We start from the raw sequence: 24,353 nt of genomic DNA on the forward strand, positions 1-24,353 counted from the left end.
TTATCTGATATAAAAAAACACTGATAGATATAATTCAATTTCAGTTCATAAAATCATATTTTGTATTAACACTGAAGAACTAGTCTTATAAAGAAAAGACTTACATATCAAGGTACTTTGTATTTTGCTATCGACCATTTTTATAAAGGTCACCTAAATACTAAAATTTAGCACCAATAATGGATGTGATGCCATAACACACTTATCTTTGCTTTGCTTTTATATGAACTTGATTAATCTTTGGTAAGTCAGCTTAGTATTTGTAAAGCATATATAAGTTAACTGCAATTCCCCCCTCTCTCTTGCATTTTTAAAACATGATTAAAACTTGCATCCTGCCTTCTACAAAACAGCAAGCAGTGGTATAATTTCAAAATATACAGCTTTGTTTAAAAGATTAGTTAAAGTACTGAAAGATTGTGAAGTTCACAGAAAACAGGCAATAAAACACACAGTGGAATAGTGAAACATCATTTAGATTTGAGATCTAAGTGAATTTATGAGAGGCCAAGTTAAAAAAATGATAGTTTTTTTACTATCTTAAATTTCATTATGGATTTTTGGCTCTTGGAATGATTCTCGTGAATTTTAATAACTTTGTATGCCAGAAAATTTCAAAACTTGAGCTCATATCCACTTAAATTTTTGTACATCATTTTCATAGCCTGTATCTATTTGATTAGCTAATAAAATAAAGAAAACTTTGTGATTATCAATTTAATAATGAGGAACTAGTTCCTTCAAACTTCTACCAGAATGACTTGTACAATTTTGACAATATCTTCAACTTCCAAGGTCGATAGAAAAATACATGACATAACTATTTTTTCTACAGAAAAAGACATAAAATTCTTCCGTCGCCAAAAAGCATTTTTTTTAAATATGCAATATAATGCAAAAACAATTCAACACCAAAAGGATTTGAAAATAATACCTGAAATAAGACTCTAAAAGAAAATGAAACGTAATATAAGCTCTATAATAAAAAATTATCTGTCACATGAAAAATCATTTAAAAAGAAACAAATCTGTAACAACAGGAAAAGATTTTTGGCAATAATAGCAAGCCAAAAAAAAAATCTAACCACCAGCTTAAGGGGGATGAAAATTTCATCCCCCTGCTAAAAATAAAACCTGTTTTTAAAAATTAAAATTATATATTCTACTTTTGATTATACACTCATCAGCTCAATTTCTGATAAACTTAACTTCAGTTAGGCCTGTCAAACAAGCAGCTGTAAACAGAAAACATGGTAGGGAAACAAGATGCAACTTCAATAAATTTAAACAGCATTTGATATAAATATACTAAAATCATTAGTACATACTATATATAAAACAGGCAAATCAACAACCTTGTATTCAGCGAAGATTTTGTAAAATCCCGAATACAAGGTTGGCAATTTGCCTGTTTTATTTTCTACATCGGCATGTTTCTCTTGTATCTTTATATACTTTACATGTTTTTATTTTATGATAAACATATCAAAATGCTGAGTGTTTCTTCAAAAGTAAAATTAATATAGTGAAGAATGAAATATTATACTGACGACAGAATTAACTGCAATTTTTAAGGAGAACATGGGATTCTTTTTGGCATTCAAAATCCATATTCCACACTACAATTAGAGCATCTTTATCAAATTATTTTAAGAAAAACTATAATTGTTGTGAATTTCATTCTTAAATTTATGCTACCAACTTAAATTTCATTACCTTTGTCGCAATTTGATGGCCATCTCTCGGAGTTCCTCAGCTCGATCCTAAATAAATAAAAAAGCAACATATGTTCATACAAACATATACCACACATATATTCGCAGAAATCTGTCTACACTAGATTCACTTAAAATTTATTTCAGACCTAGTTTAGATAATTCTAATTCCTGAAATACTTTTTGAGAGATAAATGAAATGCCATACACTTGAAACATTCTATTATTAATTTATATTATTTAATATTCATATACTGCTGAATTTGTAAACTGCTGAAAATTTCTCAAGCTACTTGAGTCAACTTGATTGTTTTGTTGCTTTTGTGTATTGTTATAATACTATATAGTTTTTTATTTATCTCTTTGTTACATTTTAGGTCATAATTTTGGGGTTACTTTGACCACATATCTTTGAGGAACTGAATTTATGACCACATATCTTGCATTAAGTTATTATTTATTGTACATGATTGTAGGTGTCAGGTGGTTGGTTCTGAATCTAACATTGTTTAAACTGTAAAAATGGCTTAACTAGAACCCAAGCTATAGACAGAAATTCTCTTTACAGACTTTCGTTTTTAATGGAGATTAAATTCGTCTTTTGATAATTTCTCCATGTTGAAGATTCTTCGATAATTTGGAATATAACATTGGATAAGAGAAAAATTATTGGAGGTCTGTTTTCTCCATGTTGATGCCATTTGGCAATTTCTTGCAAACTTAGCAATTTTCTAAAAGTTTTAAGAAAATGAATTTTTGAAGCTCCAACAGCAATTTTTCTCGAAGCTTCGAGAAGTCCGGACAAATCTATACAGGAATCATTCAGTCCTGTGTTACTTCAGACTGTAGTTTAAAGAGTTACTGAATTGTGTTTTGGAACTTGTGCAATAAGTGATATCAGTAATCTGCAATATATCTTGAGTGTAAAGCAGGATCTACTTTATCTCTGCATTCTCTCTGAAATATTCAGAGTTATCATTTTTACTTTGTAATAGAATTATCTTGAGTGTAAATCAGAATCTACCTTATCTCTGCATTCTCTTTGAGATATTCATAGTTGTCATTTTTACTTTGTACTAAAATTAACTGTAATAAATTATCAATTTCATCTTGTTCATCTAGACTAATTATTTAAAGACATCTCTGTAATTCATTATAAAGTTCTTATAAATCCATATAAACATCACTTTCTACAATGCAGTTTTAGAGAATTGTCACCAAATTAATTTAATTATATAAAAAATATTTTATTTTTTTTCTTTCTTTTTGACGGTGGATTGTTTGATTCATATTTTTTTATTAGTTCACTAAATTTGATATTTTATCTCACAAACTTGCCTTAAATTTTGATACACTTCAAAAGACTATCACTTAGTTAAAATAGTCTATTAGAATATAAACACTCCTTTTGCAAAAATCTCATGACTTTGCTTAGGCATTTTATTTTGCATATGAAAATACACCTTTGATGCCATACCCACAGAAAATATTACATTAAGGCAATTCCCTCAAAGAAGTCCAGAACTCTTTCAGAAAAATTACGTAACGACTGTTTTCCTGACATTTAAAAGATATGGATTTTAATAATCAAAGATATATGAATCTGAGACTAACTCCATAGAAGAGAAGCATGGAATGGAGTGATATAATGTACCACTACGAAGCAATGGAAATCTGGATAGATGTTGAACGACAAATCATATTTCTCTACTTGGCAATTCAATAGGCAAATTTATGCTTTACCAAGTGCCACCACTATCTGCTTAAATATTTGCTGCAACTGTGATGTCTGGAAGAAGAGGCACTATGATATGCAATTGTTTATCATTGTTCAGACTGAATTCCTTAATTCCTGTAAATGGATATCTTAAGATGAAGGACAATGAAAAATAAAGACATGCTTTTAATTAAGGTAACGATTTAACAAGGAAGTCCTTTCCTCTTCAACATGACATCAACAGATTCACAAGGCCAAATTTATTCAATAACAGTTTGACAAGATGAGAAATGAAGAACTGAACTTCACAAAGCCTTAATCTCATCTGTGTTACCCAAGTCTGAGACAGAATGGAATACTAACTGTGAGTGGTCAGCAATTATTAGAAATTTCACTGCATGCTTAAAGTATTATGAAGGCATTTTCAGCAGCAGGTATAACAAAATTTATCAAAGCATTTTTCAAACAAAAACATGTTGTTATAAAAGCAATGTTTAGACCACTTACCCACATATGCTTCACCACAATGTTTTAGGTATCTACCTACTTATACAGTATTAAAGATTTTTTGAACTGTATTGAAACAAAAAGTTAACAATAATCGTCACTGCAAACAAAGTAAACTACTTTCAGAATATCTACTGACAGATCCAATGTCATGCAAATCACTCAATATTATTAACATCAATAGCACTGAAAACCATTAAAAAAAAGACATTTAAAAATTTACCTGTCTTTCTTGCATCTGTTTCTCTGTTTTTTCCATTTGGGCTTTTTTATCAGCTTTATCTGAAATAATAAATTACATTTTTATTCATATTGGAAAGGCTAATTTTTAAATTGACAAAATGCTTTAAAATTCCTGAACTGTTTATAGCAACTTTTCTATCTGATCTGCTACAAATTGCTGGTTGATGCACTTAAATATTAAAACCTCTCATTCAACATTCATTTTCATTTTGTTTACATTAATTTCAGTAGTATTTAAATATGAAAATTATGTATTTTTCATTGAATTAATCTTCAAAAATGTTGCTAAAAATAACACTTTTAAAATTCATGCCAGTAAATAAATTACTCACATTGTTTCTTCAATGCCAGTTGCATTTTACGTTTAAGGCGTTCTTGAGGTGTCAACTTTGTCTGCTGCAAAGTGAAAAGAAACATAACTTTTTCTAGAAATCAGTAATATATCTGAATATCAAATATTATTCAATATGTTACAATGCCTGTTACACTAAATTAAATCAAATGTGAATTTAGAGATATTTTGGCACTGCTACAGTTAGTATATTTTACAACATCATTCACAAAACCTGATTCTTTGAATGCCTTCAAAACAAAGAAATGTGTGCAATTTTCTCATTTTCACTTATTTTTACTTTCATTTGTTATGTCTTTTATACTTTACAAGATAATAATTTCTAGCACATCCAAATCACTAATTAGCAAGATTTTTTCCAGATTTTTAAATTATTTTAAAAACTGATATATTTTTAAGACCTGGAAAAATTTTTGTCATTTTATTTCTGAAATAATAAACTTAGAAACAGTATAAATGAGAAACATAAAACATTCAAATGAGACAAAAACGGAATGGTACAAAAAGCACAGCTAACTTTTAAATATATAATTTTAAAAAAAAGGGGGGCATTACTACTTCAAACTGCCAAAATGGTAAGACTACTCACTTTGAACTGTCTTATCTTAACTCACTTTGAAAAGGACAAAGAATAAATTTCAAGAAAACTTTTATTTTTGGCCATCTAATGCATTATTTTCTACATTGATATACTATCTATCTTAAAATCTTAAAAAGTAATTTCCTATAACCAGCTGGCTTTAACGAATTACTCCAACTCACACATGAAAAGGACTAGAACTTCTGTATTTACCATAATAACAATGTTTTGAAAAAGCTTCAAGAAAATTGCAATCAGTGATTATTTTTTTTTAGATGTACATGCTATTGTTCACTGAATTCCTTCATTTGTTTCTTATTAACTGCTTAAAAAATGAAACTATTTCTCTTATAAAAACATAAACCTACATTATTAAATAATACAGAACCTGTATGTAAATATGTAAGCTCCTTACAGTGTGGAAAGACTTATAGCCACTAAATTTTGAACACTCACAGTCCTTCACTTGAACATGTTCGTCTCAAAGCCTGACTTTTGAATTGTTAATTGTTTTGTCATTTATAAAAGAATTTGGGAAATAAAAAGCAGTATGGAGATAGTTATTTTTTAAATACCACAGCCTATTTAGTAGCTAATATCTACAGTATATCGTATCGTATTCAATAGCAAATCATCAAAATCTAGATGAATCTATCTTAAATATATACAGGGTGCATCAAAAAAAATGTATGCACACTTTGAACTGTCATAGAAAATTTATTTTCCTAAATACAAGGTTAAATTTCTCGGAAAAAAGTAATGTTATTTTTCCTCAACAGGTGGAAGCAGAATCAACGATTTAGCTGTGCAACCCAGTTGGTGACAGGACAGTAATATCAACATGATGGACATGTTTTTGAGCTTTGAAGAGTGGAAACAGGTTACTAAGTTGTACTGGAGTTGCAGCAATCCAGAAATAGTGGTGGCACGCCTACGACACAAATTTGTGATTCATGGAACAGCGTGTGCTGTGCAAGAAAAGCTAATCAGGGCGACCTTGCACAGCTACAAGAGATGAATCTTCAGTTGAGATGCTGGAATTTTTTCAGTGAGCATTACAAAAATCTTTAAGACAAGGGTAACATGAGAGTTGTATAAGTGCTGGTTACACATTCTGAAGTACGGCAAGTTATATGTATACATTCCAAACTGGTGCAATAGCTAATGACGATGAGCCAGATCGTACGGTATTATCAATCTTCTGAATGGGTTCAGGAGATTAAATGATGACGAGCTTCATCACGGGGCATAATTTTCTTGATGGATTCAGATGTTTACATGTGAATCGGAATTTATGGGTAGCATAGTTGGGTGAAGCACAACTGAAACTTAATAAAGCTATCCACAGGCATAACTCTGTGTATTGAACTGAAGATAATCTTCATTGTTATTGAAAAGGCTATAAATTTGCCTGGTGTAAATGTGTGGTGTGGTTTTTCTTTTAGGGGATTCATTGGACCTTACTGTTTTGTGGAGAAAAGTACCTAGCAATGCTTGCTGATTCTATTTTTCCTGTCATTCATAAAATGTAAGGTTTTATTACCAACAAGATGTTGTCCTGCAGCACTATCTTCAGAGTGTACAAGCATACCTGATTCAAAATGTATCAACCCAGCGAACAGGATGAAGGGACCAACTGACTTTCCCAATTGTACTCCGGACCTTACACTGCTCGATTTTTTCTTATGAAACACAGTAAATGATGAGTTGCACCTACATAAACCAAGTAACATGGATGCACTTTGGGACGAGTTTTAAGCAGCACATGCAGAAACCCCATTAGACACTTTGGTGTGAAGTACAGAATCAGTTGTGGCTTGTACTTAAAAATGTATGGATGCTGAATACCACCATTTTGATCATTTATTTTAATCACCATTTGGAACATTCAGTTTGACTAGGAAGAACACTTATTTTTTAAACTGGAGTGACTGTAGCTTTACTTTTCCCAGAAGTTTAACCTTGTAGATTGGAAAATAAATCTTCTATGACAGTTCATAGAGTGTATAAAATTTTCCTACACACCTTGTATTTTATATCTGCTCAAAAATGCTTCAATGGATAAAATGCCACAAAAAGATATTCAAATTCATTTGTACTAAAAGTCTAAAATTTTACATTGTATATGCTTATAAATTAAAATGTCACTTAATAGGTTATCATCTAAAAATACAAATTTTGCTTAGATTTAAAACTTCATTTTATATTCAATTAAATTACTAAAAACTGTTGATCTACACACAACTTATCATTCATTAGACCCAGAATAAAATTTGAGCAAAAAAACAAGCATGAATTTTTACCATATTTTAGTGCACAATTTGCAAAAAATTCATTCAAGTTCATTTTGCATAAAATCTCAGTTTTGACCAATATTTAGTAAAAAATCAACTAGAAATATGCATATATATCTTTTTCAATCAGAATATTTTGCCATTTTTCAATCATATGATACAGCATATATTGTAACACATAGATATTAGATGCACATATGCATATAAGTAACCTGCACTACAATCACAACACAGCAGCAACTAAACTATTAAATTTTCTAATATATATTAACCTCCTCCCCACACACAAAAAAAAAGAGATGTCCATAATTTTCTTATTATTAAAAAATTCTTTAAAACACATAAAATTAAATATTGCTATTTTCTTTTGATAATTATTTTAGCTAACTATTAAAACAAAGTAAAGATCACAGAAAACACCCTTTTCCTATGCAAATATTCTAAAATTTAGTTAAAATTAATTCTAAAATTCTAACAACAATTAGGTGCACAGTGCATGTCAAAATAAATGCACATATACAAACTTGTCTCTCAAAATAATTCCATGGTTATCCATGGTTCATGGCATAGGAATTAGCCAAAAAACATAATTAAAATATCTCCTTCATATACTATGATAAGTTGTGCTACACGGCGCACTTACTAAGATTACCCAATATTAATGAAGTGTAAAAGGGTGTTCTCTTATTCCATCAAATGTATATCTTAAAAACTTTATGTGCTAGCTTTATTAACACAGTTTCATATTACAAGCCATACAGAACTAAAATCATTTAATGCTGAGTATCAGCATGTTGATTGAGGATAAAACAATAAAAGTTCTTACTGACTTTGGTAGCGGGACTGGCTTTACCCGTTAACGGTAGCAACCTGAAAATAAGAAATAAAACTCAATTAATCTAACATTGCATAACTAATATATTAATTTCTTAAAAAGATAAAGCACACTAGAAAATTCTTCAGAAGATCACAGACAGAAAGTGTTTATAAATCTTAACATCAAGTTGGCTAAAAAGTAATGCAAAATGGATACAGGATGATAGAAAAGAATACTCTTCCAAAATTTTAATTATTAATATAGCATCTATCATTTCCTATGATGACTGCCTATTTCTCAGACAAATCTGCAGTATCATCTTGGCTTTTCACAGATTATCCATTTACTTTTTTTTTCACCTCCAGCTTGCTATGGAAGTTTTTGTTAAAATAGTCCAATGACCTTAATGCGTAATACTGGTACTAATGTAGCACATGATCTACAGCTTTTAGTTAGTTATTTCTTATATGGCAGCTTTAAAATGTTTTTAAATATGAAAATAAATACAAATAATTAAGAAGCCATCAGTAAATTGTATTCCATTTATTTATTTAATAAAGTATTAAATTATTAACTTAATTAATTTTAAATGCTTTCCAGTTTTACAAAAGTCTTTGAAAGGTCTTTTTTATGAGTCACTCAGCCATTATGAATGTTGCACAGCACAGACAAAAAATAGACATCACTCTTATTATTATTGGATCTTTACAATGATTCTACAAGACAGCATGGAAGCATCTGCAGTGTGGAACTTCACATGTAGACAGCTTCAAAATACCCTAGCATGATAGAGTCGTTTGGGTATTAATACCATCTGTGAAACTTCTTCTGATGACTTATGATTTAATGTTCATATCCTAATCAGCTCAGTCTCTTATAAGAAGGCCATTCTTGCTGTCATTACTTAATTTAATAACCTATTAAATAGTTTTATAATTCAATAACAGCTTCATAAAATAAAAAAAAAATCAGTAAACTTTCACATTCAAACATGCAATAAAATAGCAAGAAAAAGAAATGATTAAAACAATAACCAGTTTTAGTGGGGCCATCTAAAAAATAAATAACTAAAAATGGTAGATCGCTAAAAGTGGTAGACTGCATCATTACCGTAACATGTTATGGTCACTGCAGCATTTTCTTTTCATGGAAGTGGTAATAACAGAATTCTCATTATTTTAAAACTTTTGCTAAATCTCTTGAAGTATAAAATATAGTATTGTCTTACTGAAGAATCGCATCAAGTCAACACATTGGCCAGCATTAATATATTGGTTATTTTCTAAAAATTTGTAATAAATTAGAGTCCCCCCCCGAAACTTGGCTTCTTTTTTGGACTTAACCTAACCAATATCTTTGAATTAACATCATCCTAAAAAATCCTTTCTCATCTTCAATCACTGTAAGCTTTAAAAAAGTTCAACTTTATTGCTTGTGAACAAAGGAAAGCAGCTACGAGTTGAACATTAACCAAAAGATAACTAAGCTTTCAAATTATATACATATACTTTCAAATTATATAGTAACCTCTCAACTATTTCTTTACTGGTAATATGTGGATTTAACTCTGCCAAATCCGCATATTTGACTACATCCACATATTTGACTACGTCAAATCTTAACTCATCATCTTCTGTCTTCCTTAGCAGCCACTTAAGCTCTTACACTAGATTAAAATTTCCACTTGGAAATTTCTTAAACCATTTTTGGAGTTTGATATTCACTGACAGTTCCTTGTTATATTTAACTTAATTAAAATCTTTTCAGCTGACTACACAGGTGAAACTCAAAAAAGTATAATATGGAAAATATGCAACTTATCATATAATATCACATATCTATGAATGCTGCTAACGAAATGTTAATTCAGTTGAACTGAGAAAGAAAGGTCATGACATCAAATTTATAAGAATCAGTAAAAATTTCAATTGCCAAATCAGTTTTAATATACTTCTCTGCACTTGAATTTTGCTTAGCCAAAATTCTGCATTACTTTTCAGTCAACCTGCTTTTGCAAAATGTATACTTCTATTAATCACAGAAAAGTTTGCAGTAATTCAAAATACTTCTTCACATTCAGCCTTAAAGAGTTCAAATAAATTATGTTAAGATATAATATTTTATAAATTTCATGACTAGTTAATTCACAGCTAATAAACTCATCATAAATATACAACTCATTCTAAATCCCATAACAAAGGATTCAAGTGGATAAGATTGCTGAACACTGGTAGTTCAATCTTCAGTTCCTAGTGAACATTCTATACATGGTGTTCCTCATGTATAATATAAATATCACCCAATTTTCCTCATCACGTCCTCCACAAAGTCATTACTCTCTTACTCAACTACTTCACAAATTATTAAACAAACAAATGCATCTTAAATATACTTTAAATTTAAAACTGCATCCATTTCATTTACAGCAACATGCATTTCGATGCTAGAGCAATCAACAATTAACCTTCTTTAAAGGCATTCAATGCTCAATGCAACTCCACATGTTACAACATTACATTAGGTCATATTAAATTTATGATAACCTTCTAATAATATTGAATTTAAAAATTAGATACACTTCAGATTTTTCAATACCTATTTCATCTTCATACATTTTGGAATTTTTATAATCTTATATGAAAAATGCATTTGACACATAAAAATTTCAAATCTGCTAAAATAAATTTGTTTACCAATAATTAATAAAAAAAAGGAATTTTTAAGATAACATATTATACAAGATGCATGCATACAGTAACCAGACAATTTCTTATATGCAACCAAAAAAAAAAAAAAAAAAAAAACACTAACCTTCAAATCAATTTATTTCTTTCAAAACAATTGCAAGAGGAATCTAAACAATTTTTCAAGCAAGTCAATGAAACACTGTTCATAGGCACTAGTACTAACCATTTGCAAAATATGTGTAACATTTAATATCCAAGATGTTTTCAGATATCTGTCCTTATATGGCCAAAATTTTGGAAAAAGGAAAAAAATCAGCTGGCAATAAATCGGGAGAATATTTTGGGTGATTTATCACTGCAACTGATTGCTTAGAAAGATATTGTTGTACTGACACTGCTCATGAGGCTGGCATTACTATGTAAAAGAAACTATAGCCCAGAATTTAAATCAAAAACAAAAACAAAAAAAAATTCTTAACTTACCCCCCTCCAGTTTTTAATTTAAAAAAAAAAGGCCCATCCTTATAAAAATACTGATGAATTGACAGATTTTCAGGGTCAAATTCAGGGTGAATAAGTTTTTGAAATTAAAAGATACAATCAGTAGCGCCTACTCTTTTGATTTCAACATCCATGCCTTGCTTTTGTACGAAGGATGATGATCCTTTCCACTGTTCACTTTATCTTTTTGTTTTGGGGTCATACTGTAGACACCAGGTCTCATCTCTTACTATGAAACACTTTAACAAATTGTTGCCCTGTCTCGTGGTAGTCAGTAAATTCTCCCAGAAATCATTAAGCTTTCTTTTTGCTGTTCTGTCAAAATCTAAGGCATAAAACGAGCACAAACTTCTCTCATTTTCAGTTTTTCAATTAAAATTTATGAAGCTGAAGAGCACTCTGTCTTTAGTTCCTCTTCGATGCTTTCGTGCCCACATTTAAAGCGACTGTACCACTCAACACTTATCACCATATACTGTTTGAATCATCTCTTATGGTTCAGTAGCAGATTTACCTAATTTTTAATGAAATTGAATGGTAATTCTATCTCAAAGCAAATTTTTTTGTACAAGGGTCTTCTCAGTAAAAGAAAATGACTACGGCTTTTGCAAACATCAAAATAACCAATTCAAACTGACTTTAACAAGAGTTGAACTCTTTCTTTCAGGTTTTTATTTTATTGTTTGGACTTTTAATTTGTTTGGTTGCTATATGGGTGCACCTTGTATATGCAAGATATAAAAAAATTGCAAATAAAAATCCTAACTTTAATTTGCAACAATTTAAGCTCTTCACTTATTTTTGGTTGTTTCCCCTTTTCTCCATATAAAAAAAAAAAAAAAAAAAAAAAAAAAAAAAACCCTCCAAACTGCAACATTTTAAAATTAATTCATGGCATATTGAATCTAGCTTATTGCTAATTAGCATTACTGCTAATGAAATAAATACTTACACAACACCTTCAGCCAATAATAATTTCAAATTTGGGAACTGACACTGAAAATTAACTGATTAATTAATCAAAATAAAGCAAAATCAAATCTATATCATTCTGAATGGAAATTTCATTTTGGACACACCACATTCCAAATCTCTCTCTTCAGTGACATCAAGTCCTTTGCTGCATGTTGCCCTTTTCTCCTTGTTGCAAGATGTAGTAAAAGCACAAAAGTGATCAAAAATGAGCATACAGACTGTGCCCATTACACTCTGCAATAAGTGTTGAGAATATTTCTCAAGAATAAAAAAAGGGTTAAACTGATCATAACAACTGATATCTTATGCAGGAAGCTTTGTCATTTCATCAATCATATTCTCTGCTACATCACCTATCTCTAAACTAATTATATATATATATTATGTTGTATTAATCCATTGTGATGGACCAGCATGACTCCTTTCTAATCCACAAAGAATCAATAATCCACATATTAAAATTAATATATTGATTTTCTTACTTCCCCTACTCTTAGTTTTTATTTATATTTTGATTATGATTTATTTTCATACACATTGGCAAATATGACGATATACTGCTTTAATTTCAGAATATAATCAAATTTCTATAGGCTGAAACTGAAGAGAGGGAAAAATTCAAGTTATTGAAAACGTAACTTGTTCAAAAAAGTTACTAATTTTAATATTCAGTTCAAATTACAGAAAATCCTCTCTTAGCAAAAACGCGAGTAATTTATGTTCTGCTGTAGCTGTTTCATGAATTGTGGATTTACGAACTATTCAATAATAATTTGGCACTGTTCTGTTTTCGGGGTTAAAAATTGTTGGATAAAAAATGTATTAATGTATGTACATATATGTGTATATGTAGACATATACATATATTCGTACTTACATATATACATGCATACATACATTTCTGAATCAGGAGTAATTTTTTAAGGTTAATTTTTAAAATGATAAAAAGTAAATTTATATATATTAAAAATATTACATAAAATGTAAAATAACTGCAATTTCATTCAACTGTTATCATTACATGCCCTCTTGCCACTTATTTGAAATAGGTTTATTCCCCACTGGTAAAACTCCTCTACTGGAGTAAAAAACTGGATTTGTATCCTCCATATCCCTGAAGTTTGGCAAAATGAAAATGTTTTATACAAATGGTAGTAACTTGTAAAGAGGCAAGAACAAAAAACATTTTGCAACCAAAGTTCAGGAATTTTTTGAAACAATTTAACCATCACAAAATCTGGAATTATCATGGTAAAAGATAATGCAATTGCAGTCGAAAACTATCAACAACTCCAATGTCAGTCAGCTCTCTTCTCAGTCTGTCTATTAGCCATTAAGGTCAGCATTTATAGTTTAATTACATCCCAGGTACATGTTATCTTTATATTTTATGATGCACTCATTAAAATCTTTTTGGGATTCAGTCTTTTTTTTTTTTTTTTTTTTTTTTTTGAGATTAACCCTCTCACTGTGTACTTTTTTTAAATCAAAATAGGTTCAAAAATTGCATATTTTTTATTACATATTTCAAATCTACATATATTTTGAGTTAAAATATACAAAAAATTTTTGTAAAAGGGGTTTTTTTTTTCAATTAGATTATAGAAAAAGGTTGTCAGAATACTGAAGTTGAAGAATAATGACTAAAAACTGAATTTTTCAGATTAATAAAGTTGAAGAATAATGATTAAAACTGAATTTTCAGATTAATATGTTTGAAATATGTAATCCACTATCTGCAGAGGAATCCGAGAAATTCTCATCAGTTTTGCTATAACTATCTTAAACATACTTGAAATCAGAGTCAGAAATATCGCCAGGAATATAGGTTATATCACTCGCGAAACGCTTCCTGCCAGACATCTTTGAGCTCTGAAAAGCGCGTGCAAAATGCTACATTACATACTATATTTGTATATTTGGCAGAAATGTGGATAACTAACACCATCTGTTAGCTCACATCTAAATAAACAATTACACATCACAGCAAAGCCGAAAGGAAACCTTGAATGGGGAAAGAGCGGGTTGGGTTGCACGGCAGAAATAGACGTCAAAAATTCATCCCCATGCAAATTTTGCTACTTCTACGTTCCCCGTGGAAATCGCGGGATGTGCAGCGAGAGGGTTAATGGTTTTGCAACTAAGCATACAGTCTTTCAATGCTTAACATCATGGTAGATGACCCAGTTCTCACTTCTTGTTCACTTATGAATGAATAGGCAAAGAAGTACATAAATACAGGGCTCTCTTATCTCATTCCTTTACAGAGAAAGATGACTCACTGGTCAAATTTCTTGAACAGATGCCTGCATTCATAGTTTGACATCTCTCTTTGCACCAATAACATTTTTCATACTTTGTAGAAGATAATTTTTTAAATACTTTTTAATACTTAGGACTGGATCATTTTTTTAAGATTTATACAGAATATTATCAGAAATTATTGATAGATTTCTTGACATGACTGATCTGTACATCATTTGTCTCGAGAGGCATTTCTAAAATCCACAATAATATGCAACATCATCAACTGCAACTTGTTCATACACTTAACACCGATATGAAAAATTGTGGCTATTGTATTGTCTTTATTAAATTCACACACTAAATAATGTCTCGTGTTCTCCTCACAGCCTGCCATTTTAAACCGTTAAATGCATGGATTTTTTAGATATATTTACTGTTTTCATATCCCTTTGTTAAATTTGCACCTAAACTGCAAGCCCCCGTTCATTTTATTTGCCTTTATTTGCACTAAGAAAAATGCATTTCTTATGTGTCACAACCACACTTTGACAAACATTAAATTTTATATAAGGCATAAAACGAAAACATATTAAATTTGAATTTCATCAAGATAGTTTCAACAGGAAAATTGTATAATAAAGTTCCTAATAGTATAAAAAAAAGCTAAAGCAAGAACAGACTAATGCTGTTAGTCAATACTTTCTCAAAGAGTTCAAATAATGTATGACTGAAGAATTTGTCAAAGCAGTAACTTTTGAACCTAAACTATTTTTCAGCTCATTATTTCCATAAAATCTTTGATTGCACAACACATTTCGGATTTAATGATAATTTACTTAAATGGGAAACCTTTAAGAAAATATTATTCTAAACCATATATAAAAATGCTAAAAAACATCACTAGTCTCGGAATCTTCCAAAACATCAAATGAAGTTAAAGAAAACAACACATGCAGCTTCTAGCATAAATTGTGCCACATAAATAAATTTACTTGCAATTTTGTGTAATTCCTGAGACATTTTGTGATTTTAAAAAAAGTTTTGAATTTCAAAGCTTTTTAACTTCTTCCCCCTTGTACGCACAAACATCTTCATTTTCTATTTTTGAAAAATGTAAAACATTTGACTAGAATTTAATATTTTGCTTATACATGATAAAGTATGAGCTTTTGTTAAAATTTTCACAGCTCACAGGCTCTACTGTTCAATCCTTATTCATAAAAGATTCCTATCTTCCTGTGAATGACATCTAATGACAGTTATTGACAAAATGAATAGAATTTTGCATATACCAATATAACATGCAATGCATTTTATCTCAAAAATATAAAATGTTATTATTCACAACAGTAAACAGCTTAATATAGAACATGTATGATACAAAATATGCCTACGTATACATTCAAATACCATCAAAAGAATTTTAAAATACAATTTATAACTCAAAAAAACCTCAAATGAAAAAAAAATTACAAACTTATAAAATTACAAAATAGATAGTTTTTACACTGAAAGAATAAAATTCTATTAAAATGCACATAATTGTAGTTCTAAACTAGAACTACTAATAATAAAATAATATTGAACATAATGTAACAACTGAAACATATTTTCATTCATTTGGGAGAAAAAAAAAAAAAAAAAAATATTTCATTCCTTTAAAAGAAACATTTGCATACTATTACTGAACGAATGCATAAATAGAGTTCAAGTTCATTTTATCAGAAAATTTTATTTCACATAAAATATCTGATTATTTTATACTTCAAATTAAATCAGGTTTTCAATGCCTCCAAATGTCATTTCCACAAAACTGCCGATATTTAAATAATAAAATAATAACAGCACAATCCTTAAAGAATTACCTTTCAAATTATTCATCATCATTAATTTTTTCTTAATATTTAGTAAAAAATGCAAAATAATTTTGGAATTTAAGACATTGTAAAACAAATCTGCAATATAAAATTAAGTACTTAACGTATTATCCAGTCGACCAACAAATTGCACAATTTGGCACCAATCACGGGTGACTGTGCCCTTTACAATTCCACAGTAACAACTGACAATTGGTGGACATTGCTGGGATAATATATAAGTACCCAAAATATTTTTACTACCAGTAAAAACATTATACAGAAATGTTTCCTTCCTTATGAACTTCACTTGATTAATGAACATGTTCTCAAAGAACGAAATCTGTTTGGAGATGAAAAGAGTTCAGAACTTCACTCTTTTTAGAAAACCCAAAATCTGAGAGGTTTCCTAAAGTCTGCTGTAAAGGATAACATACAGTTCTCTCCTTTTATTAATGACAAAAGAAAACCTGTTCAGACAAGTTGAGAAACAGACTGTCTTGAGACAGATGCCTCAGAAATTTTTGTTGCTGCCTTATCTAACATGCCAATTCCTTCCACATCTCATACAGTCCTCTCATCATAAATGTTCCCTTTACTTGCAGATGATTCATTTGAAGATACATCAGACTGATCACCATTCATATAAAAATCTACTATCCTAATCTTCACCTCATCTACACGTGCCTCAAAGATGACAATCTAAAGTATGTAGTGTAAAGCAAAGTAATTCTTTACTTATAATTTACTGAAAAATTTACATGTATTTTTTTTTCATTTTAGTAATTTTTAATAGTTTATTTGATGGTATTTATAGTTCTCATTCCACAATGCATATATATATAAATGAGTAAGATAACTATATAAATACAAAAGCCCACAAAAAAAAAGCTCACTGTGATAATTGCCCACAGTGATGAAAGCGCACTTTGATAAAAAGCTCATGCAACAACCCACATTGATAAAAGCCCAAATATTCAAAAGGGACTTACGGTGTTTTATTACTATAAAATGCAGTTATAATTTTAATTATAGTAAATGGAGTATTCAGATCTGAATTTTAATGTCTCAAAAATATGTCTTTGTTTATTTTATCACTACTTTATTTGTTTATTTTGTTAGGCAGAAAACAAGCTTTCTGCTCCCAACAGTTTTATGTAATTAAGCACAATAAAAACTTGGTTAAGAGATATTTTATTCTTTACTTTAGATTGAGTCTATTATCAAAGTTTAAACATATTCCTGATTGAAAGGTTTTCTGAATGTAACAATTATAATTTGGTGCTTTTCTTTTAGAATTCTGAATAAATTAAAACTGTGAGCTGACACCCTGTCAGAAAATAAATTCCAAGTGTAGCCTCTTAATCTTTCAACTACAACAGTTTGGAATAGCTTTTTTAATTTTAATAATTGGGGGATGTAACATTTAGAAATTAACATATCTACAAATTTAATTACAATCACCTCAAATTATAGTAATAAATACATAGCATTTTATTTAGCATTTTATTAGAGTTTATTACAGCTGTTAGAGACACTAGCCAATCAGCAAATAGCATATTTTCCACTCTGCAGTTTTACTGCAAAAACAGTGAATTATCCCTTTAAAATGGTTGAAAAATATTTTCAAACATCTTCAGTAATATTTAATTCCTTTCATTTTCCACTTATTGAAAATTTTCAAAATAATTTAAATTGTAGCTAAATTCTTAGTAAAAATTATTCAAGAACTAGACTAAAGACTATGCAAGAAAGGGGTTAACTTCAATTACAAGCAGAATTTCAGATATTGTTATTTTCTAATAATTAACAAAAATATCTAAAATCCTCTTTAATTCTCAACAACCTCTAATTGCTCTCCTGCCACCCCCTCCCTTCTGAAGCCGTTCTTTGGCACCCCAGACTCGATAGGGGATAAAGCAATTAAGCAAGGCTGTCCTCTCTTTAGCATGTTTTTCTCTCAGCTGGGGGCAAAAGAAAAGGAACGCAATGGTTTCCCCAACTGAATAGCCAGTGGCCAGATAGAAAACTGCATGAGAAAAGCCCACAAGACGAATGCCCACTTAAAAACATCACACATTTTCAGGAAATCCAAAATAGCTATGACAATTATAATTTGGTGATTTTCTTTTAGAATTCTGAATAAATTAAAACTGTGAGCTGACACCCTGTCAGAAAATAAATTCCAAGTGTAGCCTCTTAATCTTTCAACTACAACAGTCTGGAATAGCGTTTTTAATTTTAATAATTGGGGGATGTAACATTTAGAAATTAACATATCTACAAATTTAATTACTGAAAAATGTTACGACTAATAATTATTATGATTAAAAATGAAACTTCATGTGGGAGTGAAATTGATTTATGTAAAATCTAATTTACATAAAATTATGTAAAGTTGGCAAAATTTAACTAAATTATTTGAAACCATTCTTTTAATTCACTATTAAAACAGTATTTGTGATAGCGCACATATATGTTTTCTTAATCATAATAGAATAAGACACTTTTATCTTTTTTGTTGAAATTGAAGTTTGGCTTTTAATTCTCTATATTAAATTCATTATATGCAAAATTTTCTGAATTGTTAAATTATTCATAAATTATTCTCTGCATATGATGGAAATTTGCATACATTTTATATTCCTTATAGTTTTGCAGAATTAAAAGAAGCAGTGTGGCCAGTATTCCCTTTCACCTCCATTTGTCGAACTTATAAGAGGCGCGTAAATATAATAACAAAGTTACACATACAAGTATATGTTTTTAATTACATTATTTTGATTGAATCTCTGTTTCATATACATAGAGGGTTTTAATTTAGTCACAGCCCAAAATCTGCTACTTAAATTTATTGTTAAATTATTTGTTATTAATTTAATTTATTTTATATTCTGATTCTGCTTTATACAGCTGAAAAAAAAATGGAAAATATTAATTTTAACGTAACATATATATCGGTGTGGGATTTTGTCAGTGTGGGCTTTTATCAGCATGGGCTTATATCTATGTGGGCTTTTATCAATATGCGCTTTCATCAGTGTGGGTATTCATCGCATGGAGAATTATCACAGTGGGGTCTTTTTTGTGGGCTTTTGTTGCATGCACTTTTGTCCAGTGGGCTTTTATCTAGTCACCTTAAAATATATGTGGCCTCAAACAAGAAACGTTTCTATTTTACAATTTAAACTAATTTTTATGAAAACAAACTTAATCAAAGAGATCATGGAGTAAAACTATAGATTAATAAATTAGTATGTGCAGATCTAATCTAACTATTATTTTTGTTTTAAAAATGCAAAGTGCTTTGAAACAAAATACAAAATTTTCCTAAAAAACAGGAACTGAGAGACCACATTAAAAATTAAATTCATTATTTGTTGTAAATTAATTTTTTTTAAAATCTGACAGTGCCAAAAGATGAATTTTAGTCATTTAAAAAACACTTCTGTAACTGGAAGTATTTGACTACAACTAACAAATGTTAAAATAAAGGACTGTGAAAAAAACGGAAATGAAGAACTTTTAAGCCAGGTGAGGGTATATATACCCACCACCTTACCCGATTGCAATAAAAAAGGGAGATGCACAACTAGATGTTACAGCAGTTCCATATTAAAAATTTCAACAATCTAAAGCTAATCTATTTTGAGTTATGAAAGATATGTAATGAAAAAAGTCTCCTTTGAATCCATTTTGAAAAAAGCAATCCTTTATTTTGTCTGTACATACATACATCACACACAAAAATAGTCAAATGAATTCAGTGGCAGTTAAAATGGATATTTGAAATATCCATTTTTTCTCAAATTTTTTGCAATTATAATACTTTCTTTACTTTGTACAAGGAAGTGAAAAAGATAAGCTTGATCATATTTAATATTTTCAGGTATTTGATAACTCGATGGAAAAAAATTCCTGAGTTTTTAAACAAAACCACTGACAAGTCTGAATTACACATAATGATTCTAAATTTAAAAAAAAAAAAAAAAAAAAAAAAAAAAAAAAAACAGAGCAACAAATAGTTTTACAAAATTTTTGGCTTTATCCCATCATGAGACTTTTTTATCACTTCGTGCATATTAACATATAATTTAATATATTTTTCTTTCTTACATTCTTTAATAATGTATATGTCCTTTTAATGAAGATAAGTTTATGAAAATACAAGCTAAAGTAAGTATTTATATAAATTTCGCTAATAAATGCTTTTTAAACAAACCTGGTGTACAGGTCTTCCCGATAGATCCAAAAACCCGCACCGCTCAGATAGTTAATGTTTTTCTTTTTTTTTAATACTCATAAAACAGCACTGCAGCATTTGTTTTCATAGGAACAAACTCTGTAAATCATTCAATTTGCATGCATGTTCATGGCATGATGAGAATTTCAGAATTCTTTGGAAAATTTTTATTGATGAGTGTTAAAAATAAACTGTTATGCTGAACAACCATATCAGGGAGATGGTTTTATACCTACATCCATGCAGAAAATATTGGAAGGCCATATCATTAACTGAAATTCATGCATTTTCCATGCCAGTCATGTTATAAGGCATTGTAAGTCTAGGATTGTTTTGCCTTGTTTTAAAAATATATCAGAATAAGTTGAAATCTTGCATCTAGAAACTTCAAGATGTGTAGCACATTCAAAATATATACTCATAAAATACTACATAAAATGAATTTAAACTCAAACTAGCTTATATGAAAAACAGCAACATTAAAATAATAATTTTTAAAGACACTATTATTAAATTTTTGGTCAATAAGTAATTTATTACATACATTTTGTCTAAAACTGCAGTTTTCTTATAGTTGCTATGATACTCGTGTATTATTCCGCCGACCATAAAATTGTGGCCAAGCAGAACAATTTAGTACAATTATGTACCCAATTATGGAAAAGCATGACATAAAAACATATTCATCACATCTGCACTTTCATTTGATCAAAATTTTCAATAAGCCACCTTTTAATGCATAAATTAACTGTTATTAATATATATATATATACAGTACAAATTCTTTAATCTGGACGTCCATAATCCAGAATGATCTATAATCCGGACCTCAAAGCTACAAACTTTCTAAGCATACATAGGGTTTACGCATGTGCATAATACCTTTATTGATCAAACTTAATTTTCAATAAGCCACCTTTTGATGCATAAATTAACTGTTATTAATATATATATATATATATACAGTACAAAGTCTTTAATCTGGATGTCCATAATCCAGAATGATCTATAATCCGGACCTCAAAGCTACAAACTTTCTGTGCATACGTAGCATTTACGCATGCACATAATACCTTTACACATGCGCATATGCGTTTACGCATGCTCGTTTAATGTGTAACGGACGGTATAAGCTAGGTTAAAAGTATCTATTTCAGTTAATGTTGCAGATTGCGTCGTTCCTTAATCTTCTAAATTGGATCTGGCTTATTATTTTTTGCAGACTGTTAGAGCAATTTTATAAAAAGTAAGCTTGAACTTCCAATTATCTCAAAAAGAGTTTCCGATTCTGGAGCTGCCAAAGGATCTACAAAGCGAAAGCATGTTTCAATGTCCATCAAACAAAAAGTGGAATTGCTGCAAAAAATGGATAAAGGCATGAAGAAAGTGACAGAGAGGCTAGTGAAAACGAAAAAATTTCGATTGAGAAGTTAATCGGTATTCTCGGCACAGCAATTACAGGACTTGAACAGCGAAACTTTGTAACTGAACAAGAAATTATGTCTGTTTATAGAATTAAAGAGAAAGTATTAGCACATAAAACGGAGCAACTTAAACAACTTACATTGAAAGAAATGTTTAATAAAGTAAACAAATAAATATTAAGTTTTTTTTTTTTTTTTTTTTGTAAATTTTGATACCTTTTAGATCATAATTGCTCTTTATTTCATAAAATACAGTTTTATATTTTAAATTTTACAATTTCTGCATGCCATCTGACCAGATTTAAATTGATTATCTATAATCCGGAAAAACCCCTAATACGGAATCGCCAAAGTCCTGACAAATCTGGATTAAAGATACTTTGTATATATACCACAAAGGTCTTTTTTAGTTTGTTCTCCTTTCTTTAATTATATATTATGCGGGGGTGCACATATGTATGTAATAATTCAGAAGATAACTTTATTAAAAGATTGCTGTTAAAGATGGGATGTTTATCTGTTACTACTTGGAAAGCATTAATGCGTAGATACATATGATGACATAATATGTATCTACAAGATGAGAAAAGCTTCCAGACATGGCTGTTGATTTCAACATGTTATTTTATTTCTTGACAACTAATTCTTTAGGAACATATTCTTCTTTTCAGGTCATCACTTTGGATGCAATAATCACCCCAAAATTTTATATAACTGATCACATTTCAAGACAATGGATGAAACTGAGAAATAAGCAACAAATGTTAGCAAAGTGCTTTGAAACCGACAGTGAGGACAAGGCAGGGAAGTGGATGAGCATTTCAGTAAAGGAGTATTTATAAGAGTTGGATTTCCATTATTTAAATTTTAGACTGACTGAATAAAAATACCTACAATGTTATTTTTACATAATGGTGCAATGTGGATTAATTTTCAGATGACATATTTTAGACTGCCTGGTTGTGCATCTACTTGAGTTTGCAGTACCAGCAATTAATAAAACTAGTACTTTAGATTCCAGGAAGGGTACATAGCCAAATCAAAAGGACTAAAGCTAAATTATAGTAGTTTTTTTTTTCATATTTTATATCTCATATATTTATAATGGTATAAATTAAGGATATAAATTAACTGCTATTGTTTATCTTTTACTGCATCATGAAAAAATATTAAATTTGATAATTGACTTTTTGAAAATAATCAAGCAAAGAATTAAAAGTTATAAGATCATAACAAGAATAAAAGTGCTCATTACTGGCTATGATATGGTCAACAAAACAATAATAGATTGGAACAATTTCCCACAGGAAGTTTATACTCACAGATCTTAAATAAAGAAGCTTCATGTCATTTATAATTCTGCACGGATGACTGGTGCAACCTTAGTGGGATTTCAGCCAACTTTCACAGTCAAGATAATTTTTAGCTTTTTTTTTTTTTTTTTTTTTAGCTGATAAAATTAGCATGATTATACTTAAAAACTTACATATTTATTCAACAACAAAGGAAAATATTTATTTCTGAATGCTACACTACAGGAGTTATTTTAAGCATCGGTAAAAATACTTTTTCAACTCTGAAAGTCAAAATGAATATATATATTTCAAACAAACCTTGCATTGTTCCTTTTTTTTTTTTTTAACTTTGCCTAGTGGATTACTTTAATGAGTACTTAAGCCAATGTTCAATGCTTGAAAGAATAAACTTTATTTCATAAATGCTACTTTTAAATATCAGTCATAAATTTAGCAACATATTTATCTACTCACCGAGAAACATTGGCTATATTGGTTACCACCGGACTACGAGCAGCTGGCTTCTCATCTTCACTCTCTTCTGAAATATCACTGTTAGACCTAGAAAGACTATGCCGATAATATGATTTTATAGGAGGTGGAGGTAACTGAGGGGATTCTGACTTTTCAGCACCTGCTTTTGCACTTGACCTCGATCTCGACCTGGATCGAGTTTTTGTACGACGAGAGCGCAGGTGTGACCGAGATCTTGACCTTGAAGTTGATAAGGAGCGTGATCTACAAGAAGACAAACATCATGAACTTCGAAAAGAATTTCCATTTTAATGGTAATTATAAAAAATGTTTATAAATCACATTAATTTTAAATTTAATTTGAAAGAACTCCATTTCAATAAATTTCATTAATTTGTTAATACACAATGTACACAATACTTAATA

General features: G+C 29.5%; 1 protein-coding gene and 1 long non-coding RNA gene across 3 annotated transcripts in view; one reads left to right on the forward strand and one right to left on the reverse strand.

Annotated features, from left to right (window-relative positions):
* Nucleotides 1-23,217, forward strand: part of LOC118203961 (uncharacterized) — a 40,176-nt gene extending 16,959 nt beyond the window's left edge. Inside the window, exons 2-3 of the long non-coding RNA XR_004760697.2 lie at nucleotides 17,097-17,198; nucleotides 22,830-23,217. This is a non-coding gene — a long non-coding RNA (uncharacterized LOC118203961). The remainder of the gene's footprint in view (nucleotides 1-17,096; nucleotides 17,199-22,829) is intronic.
* Nucleotides 1-24,353, reverse strand: part of LOC118203947 (uncharacterized) — a 94,685-nt gene that overhangs the window by 13,898 nt on the left and 56,434 nt on the right. For both annotated transcript variants that reach the window (XM_035376262.2, XM_035376270.2), the window contains exons 14-18: nucleotides 23,928-24,191; nucleotides 8,239-8,278; nucleotides 4,515-4,578; nucleotides 4,163-4,221; nucleotides 1,717-1,763 (exon numbers count right to left, since the gene is read on the reverse strand). In XM_035376262.2, the coding sequence (XP_035232153.2) occupies nucleotides 1,717-1,763; nucleotides 4,163-4,221; nucleotides 4,515-4,578; nucleotides 8,239-8,278; nucleotides 23,928-24,191 (474 nt within the window). The remainder of the gene's footprint in view (nucleotides 1-1,716; nucleotides 1,764-4,162; nucleotides 4,222-4,514; nucleotides 4,579-8,238; nucleotides 8,279-23,927; nucleotides 24,192-24,353) is intronic.

This window comes from Stegodyphus dumicola, chromosome 12 (genome assembly GCF_044657685.1).
Source record: "Stegodyphus dumicola isolate Sdum_Otavi_A_Nest chromosome 12, ASM4465768v1".
Lineage (NCBI taxonomy): Eukaryota > Metazoa > Arthropoda > Arachnida > Araneae > Eresidae > Stegodyphus > Stegodyphus dumicola.